Source organism: Physeter macrocephalus, chromosome 20, assembly GCF_002837175.3.
Source record: "Physeter macrocephalus isolate SW-GA chromosome 20, ASM283717v5, whole genome shotgun sequence".
In the NCBI taxonomy this organism is placed as follows: Eukaryota; Metazoa; Chordata; class Mammalia; order Artiodactyla; family Physeteridae; genus Physeter; species Physeter macrocephalus.
Window position 1 is genome coordinate 85,303,325 of NC_041233.1, and position 7,215 is coordinate 85,310,539.

The window sequence follows — 7,215 nt, forward strand, 5'->3', positions numbered from 1 at the left end:
ATCACACTACTGGGCATATACCCTGAGAAAACGATAATTCAAAAAGATTCATGTACCAAAATGTTCATTGCAGCTCTATTTACAATAGCCAGGACATGGAAGCAACCTAAGTGTCCATCAACACTTGATGAATGGATAAAGATGAATGAATGGATAAAGAAGATGGGCACATATATACAATGGAATATTACTCAGCCTTAAAAAGAAATGAAACTGAGTTATTTGTAGTGTGATGGATGGACCTGGAGTCTGTCATACAGAGTGAAATAAGTCAGAAGGAGAAAAACAAATACTGTATGCTAACACATATATATGGAATGTAAGAAAAAAAAGTGTAATGAAGAGCCTATGGCTAAGATGGGAATAAAACACAGACCTACTAGAGCATGGACTTGAGGATATGGGGAGGGGGAAGGGTAAGCTGTGACGAAGTGAGAGAGTGGCATAGACATATATACACTACCAAACGTAGGGTGGATAGCTAGTGGGAAGCAGCTGCATGGCACAGGGAGATCAGCTAGGTGGTTTGTGACCACCTAGAGGGGTGGGAGGGAGGGAGATGCAAGAGGGAAGAGATATGGGAACATATGTATATTTATAACTGATTGACTTTGTTGTAAAGCAGAAACTAACACACCATTGTAAAGCAATTATACTCCAATAAAGATGTTAAAAAACAAAACAAAACAAAACGAAAAACAATGTTGAGAAAGAAGAAGAGAATTGGGGAAATAACACTGCCTGGCTTCAGACTATACTACAAAGGTACAGTAATCGAAACAGTATGGTACTGGTACAGAAACTGATGCAGAGATTAATGGAACAGGATAGAGAGCCCAGAAAGAAAACCACACACTTATGGTCAATTAATCTATAAGAAAGGAGGGAAGACTATATACAATGGAGAAAAGATAGTCCCTTTAATACGTGGTTGTTGGAAAACTGGACAGCTACCTGTAAAAGAATGAAGTTAGAACATTCTCTAACACCACATACAAAAATAAACTCAACATGGATTAAAGATCTCAATGTAAGACTGGATACTATAAAACTCCTAAAAGAAAACATAGGCAGAACACTCTTTGACATGAATTGTGGCAATATTTTTTTGGATCTGTCTCCTAAAGTAAAGGAAATAAAAACATCATAAACACATGTGCCCTTTAACCTTAAAAGCTTTTGCATAGCAAAGGAAACCACTGAGAAAACAAAAAGACAATCTACTGAAAGGGAGAAAATATTTGCAAATGATATGACCAATAAGGGTTTAATACCCAGCATATATAGACAGGTCATGCAACTCAACATCAAAAAAACAAACAACTGGATTAAAAAGTGGGCAGAAGACCTGAAGGACATTTTTACAAAGAGGATATGCAGATGGCCAACAGACACATGGAATGATGCCCAGCATCACTAATCATACGGGAAATGCAAGTCAAAACCATGATGAGATATAACCTCACACCTGTCAGAATGGCTATCATCCAAAAGAACACAAATAACCAATGTTGGTGAGGATGTGGAGAAAAGGGAACCCTCGTACACTGTGTATGGGAATGTAAATTGGTGCAGCCACTGTGGAAAACAGCATGGAGGTTTCTCATGAAACAAAAAATAGAACTCCCATATGATCCAGCAATGCCACTGCTGAGTAAGTATCTGAAAGAAACAAAAACACTAATTCGAAAAGATACATGCATCACAATGTTCATAGCAGCATTATTTACAATTGCCAAGATATGGAAGCAACCTAAGTGTCCATCAACAGATGGATGGATAAAAACAGATATGGTGTATATATACAATGGAATACTACTCAGCCATAAAAACGAATGAAATTTTGCCATTTGCAGGAACATGGATGGACTTGGAGGGCATTATATCATGCAAGGTGAAATAAGTTAGAGAAAGAAAAATACTGTATGACATCAATTATATGTGGAATCTAAAAAATATAACAAACTAGTGAATATAGCAAGAAAGAAGCAGACTCAGATGTAGAGAACAAACGAGTGGTTACCAGCGGGGAGAGGGAAGTGGGGAGGGGCAATATAGGGGGAGGGGTTTAAGAGGTACAAACTATTAGGTATAAAATAAGCTACAAGGGTATATTGAACAACATGGGGAATATAGCCAATATTTTATAATAACTATAAATGGAGTATACCCTTTAAAAACTGTGACTCACTATATTGCACACCTGTAACGTATATTATATTGTACATCAAGTATACTTCAATAAAAATAAATCAATATCAAGATCTCCCCCATGCAAGTATATACTACGAAATCCTACAAACTTTGAAGCAGCAACCCCTTTCCTGTAACTATTATCTAAACTTACAAAACTGTAGAAAATCTTTCAGGAAATGCAGTTCCTCGCACTGTTGCTTTTATTCTTTCCATAGACTTTTATATAGACTTCATTACATATAAGCACTACGCTCCTCAAAGGAGGATATAAAGGGACAAATCCAGACATGTATAATTTCCTCAAGCTTACAGTCTTAATGGAAAATGGAACATTCCTATCAGTAACTGATGACTGTGTCATCAGATAAAGTGATATTTAAGGGCTGAGATTATTTCTGGTTGGTAAGATCAGGAAAGAACCCATGGAGCAGTTTATGAGCTGGGCTGTAAAGAACGGCAGGGATGTAGATTCTAAACAGAGGTTACTTTATGAGCACTGTCCAAAAAGCAGGAAGCCATGGGGCAAATGCAGGGAATGGCATCTAGTGGCAGCTTTGTTGACATACAGGGTGTGTGAAGACAAGTACGGGGAGTAAAATAGATCACTGGCACAATGTGCAGAGCTTAATGACATTTTAGAGCAGAGGAGGGCTTCAAAACAGGTTAAAGTAGAGGAAAGAGGCTGGAGGCGGAGACAGTCAGGAGGCAGAAGCATGGATGTCTGAACTCAGAGTGCCGCAGCAGGAATGGTGTGGGGCCGCTGGTGGGGCCAGTTCCACAGGAGCGAACGAGGAACCAGAGAGGTTCAAGGATGATGGGAGCCCAGAATCTAGGAAATACTGGTGTCATTAATAGAAGCGGAGACCATGTGACGAAGTCTAGAGACAGATGATGAGTGCTGAGTGCAGAGGAAACGTCCTGAAGAAAAATACAAATGTTGAACTGAAATCTGGCAAAGAGGGCAGAGCTGAATAGAAGGTAAGAATTTTTAGATACGGCAGATGAACTCTTAAGACTGAATGAGACTGATGAGAATGGGACTTTAGTGAAAAGACAATTCTAAGTGCTAATCTTCGGGAGATACTAACATTAATGGCTAATAGGAGGAAAATGAGTCAGAGAAGGTGTGACTGGAGAGATACAAGGAAAACTGGGGGAGCACAGTGTTATATACAGTTACACACATGCACATACTTATGAATGAAAAAGCTTAGCTCTCGATCTGAAGGAACACATAAGTTGATATATGGACAGCAGGGTTTTCTAAAGTGTGTTCCAGGGCAGGGGTCCCTAACCCCTGGGGATACATACCGGTCCACAGCCTATTAGGAACCGGGCCGCACAGCAGGAGGTGAGTGGCAGGAGAGTGAGGGAAGCTTCATCTGCCGCTCCCCATCACTCCCCATGGCTCCCCACCGCTCGCACTGCCACCTGAGCCATCCCTCCCCGCCCCCCTCTGCCCCCATCCATGGAAAAATTGTCTTCCAAAAAACCGGTCCCTGGTGCCAAAAAGGTTGGGGACCACTGTTCTAGGGAACACTAGTTTTAGTAGCTGTTGAAAGGTACTTCATGATCAAAACAGGACTCAGGGATCAAAAAGGTTAGGATATTGGCCCTTTATCTACTGAAGAAATTCAAAGAGTCCATCACACTGACCCATAAACCCTTTTTGTTTTATATCCTCTAGATACAGCAGTGCATCTAGACAAGGAGCCAGCTTGAGAAATACTGACAGGTCGTAACTTTTCAAAATTCACAGAATATTAAAACTGAAAAGGACAGCTGTGATCATTTCATCCAATCGCTTCATTTTATACGTGAAGAAAGTTAATTATATGATAAATTACTGTACTGCCTTATTCTTGGTAGGTGATGATTAAATGTGGATAGGAAAGCATATGAACAAGAGAGAAATAAAAAGGAAAATGACAAATAAAATAGAAATCAGAGCTTTAAAAGCTACCATATTAGTTACCATTTGAGAGATAACTTGCTTTATGCTTATTGTTTTAGAATATTTCACAGTGTCATCCTGAAGAGGAAACTGAGGCCTCAAGGATCACATGGCCAGTGGCCCAGCTGGTACACAGCAGAGCTCAAATTCAAACCCAAATCTGTCTTACTCTTGAAATCTGGGCTCTTGAACACAATGCCCTGTTGACCTGACAAGAGGGCCAAAGAAGAATCCAGTTCTTGGGTAAACATCCACCCTCACCCATGGATAGGGCCCAAGATAAAGCTTTCTTATACCAAATTTCCACTATACATGAATGTAAATAAAACCTAATGTAGCAAATTCAACATATCAAAAATCTAGATTTACAAAATAGATCCTCAGGAGTATATTTATTTGCTTTTAAAAATAAATTTATAAAAGAATCATCAAAATATTACCTCTCACAATGTGAATATATTTATAATTATTTCATTCTATTAATTTTTTCTAGAGTAGACATCCTGCATAGGTCAAGATATACCTTTAATATTTCAGCAAGAAATATCTAAGAATATCATTTATGAAATTTTTCTAGGAAACTCACTTTCATTCATGAGAAATAAGTCCAAAAATAATTGCTTTGGACCTCAGGCCATGAATTCATGTTAATTTTAATGAATTTTCCTTGAAATGATACACTATCTTTACTTGAGTCTGGTGATATACATACACAGAAACACAGGCCATCACATATACTTGCAAATATTACAGTCTCAAACTTTGAATCCCCAATTTAAAATAGTACCACATTCCCTTACAATTAGTGAAACAATTTAAGTGGTATTGATATTTTTTAATTCATTCTAGCATGTTATATGTAAGAGCTAGTCAACTGGTAAACCATTTTTCCGCAGTGTGCATTATTAAATAATAAGATTTATTCCCCCAAGTTATGATTTGTAAACCTAAGCTCACTGTAGATGGCTATGTTACGTAACATGTCAGAAAAATATTTATGAAAGCTTAATATCAGTGAAAATCAAAAATAAAATTCACATGTAGTTCTTCTAACAATTTCTAAAAAGTTAAATTCTTAACTGCTATATTGATTAGTGGAAATTTAACAAGGGTGGTTTTCTTGGTCTACATAGAGTTAGTTATAATTTATCTGTAATACTATCTACCCCAAAGTATGTACCTTGAAACCTTACATTTTACTGTCAAAATAGGTTCAGGAAACATTGCAAATTCTATTTCTCTCTTTCAGATTGACAATAAACATCAGCACTGTACAAGCTCCTTGAAGTTCTTCAGTTAAAAAAAAAAATTAGCTTCATTTAATCCATCATTTCTCAAGCTTATCTAGCAATATCCTGGTATAATTAGTGTCACAGGAAACAGGATTAGAAAACCTTGCTATAATGATAAGAAGGAGATAATTAGAATAAGTGTATGGTACCCAAATCATCTGTGTTAGATTTTGGAATTTATGTAATTTTATCGTATTTTCTTTTTGAATGCTATTTTTTATAAAAAGATAATTGATTGCATACAGGCATAGAAAACAGCTTAAAATAAGAATAGGAGCATGCTGGGTACCAAGAAAAAGACATGGGATACTCAGGGTTTATGTGTCTTATACAAAGTAGGTAAGACACTGGTGTAAAATGAGAACAGTTGGTGCAATTAACCCTTCTCCAGGGTCACTGCTAAGGCACAAAGAAAGACAGTAAGAAAAGAGCAAGTAGTTCATTTACTAAAAGGCTGACATGCAGCATACTTAATACTTACACTGCCCATTCAAGCTTCTCATTCTTGATTGAGTTGTACAGAGCCTGTAAAGAGAGAAAACAAGATGGAATTATTCTTTTCATCCTGTTTCACATTTTGCGTTCAACAAATGACCAAAACCAAAAGGCTTGAGTGAGTCAGCAAGCAACTCCCAGGGCCCTTGTAGGTCATCCTATTGGTATTGCAGAAATGAAGAAAACACAGGTGAAGTTAAGGAGCACAGGGCAGGTAGAGCTCTGTGAAAGAGAGAGACTTTTCATGAAGTAAAAAATGTCATTTGTAAGACACACAACACTGTACTACATTTTACCACAGTAAAATATAGGACATGATTAAAATTAGACCATGTACTCTATTTTTCTTATTCAAAATATGTTCTTATAGTTTCATTGCTTTGGAAATTTCAATATTCATACCTTTTCATTAATGGAATAAATATAACTGTTTTCATAACAACTTAATGAGTAAGATACATGGAAGGGAGACTGAAGCCCAATTATGGGAGACTATCTTAGAATAATTTCAGAGTTTCTATACCAATGACTTAAACCAGCTTTTTGTTTTGTTTTGTGTTTTTGTTTTTTTATTGGGGTAAAGTTGCTTTACAATGGTGTGTTAGTTTCTGCTGTACGGTCAAGTGAATCAGCTATATGTACACGTATATGCCCTCTTTGTTGGATTTCCTTCCCATTTAGATCACCACAGAGCACTGAGTTCCCTGTGCTATACAGCAGATTCTCATTAGTTACCTATTGTGTACACAGTAGTGTATATATGTCAATCCCAATCTCCCGATTCATCCCACCCTCCCTTTCCCGCCCTCGGGGTCCATATGTTTGTTCTCTACATCTGTGTCTCTATTTCTGCTTTGCAAATAGGTTCATCTGTACCACTCTTTTAGATTTCACATATATGTGTTAATATACGATATTTGTTTTTCTCCTTCTGACTTCACTCTGTATGACAGTCTCTGGGTCCACCCACGTCTCTACAAATGACCCAATTTCATTCCTTTTATGGCTGAGTAATATTCTATTGTATCAGAATGGCCATCATCAAAAAATCTACAAACATTAAATGCTGGAGAGGGCGTGGAGAAAAGGGAACCCTCTTGCACTGTTGGTGGGAACATAAATTGATACAGCCACTGTGGAGAACAGTATGGAGGTTCCTTAAAAAACTAAAAATAGAACTACCATACGACCCAGCAATCCCACTACTGGGCATATACCCTGAGAAGACCATAATTCAGAAAGAGTCATGTACCAAAATGTTCACTGCAGCACTATTTA

At 37.5% G+C, this 7,215-nt stretch overlaps 1 protein-coding gene across 25 annotated transcripts in view; it reads right to left on the reverse strand.

Annotated features, from left to right (window-relative positions):
• PSD3 (pleckstrin and Sec7 domain containing 3) overlaps window positions 1–7,215 on the reverse strand; it is a 706,021-nt gene that overhangs the window by 159,370 nt on the left and 539,436 nt on the right. For 24 of the 25 annotated variants that reach the window (XM_055081025.1, XM_055081023.1, XM_055081027.1 and 21 more), the window contains one exon: window positions 5,924–5,967. In XM_055081025.1, coding sequence (XP_054937000.1) covers window positions 5,924–5,967 — 44 coding nt within the window. Of the gene's footprint in view, window positions 1–3,036; window positions 3,115–5,923; window positions 5,968–7,215 lie in introns of those variants that run through there. The other variant, XM_055081036.1, reaches the window with a different exon arrangement.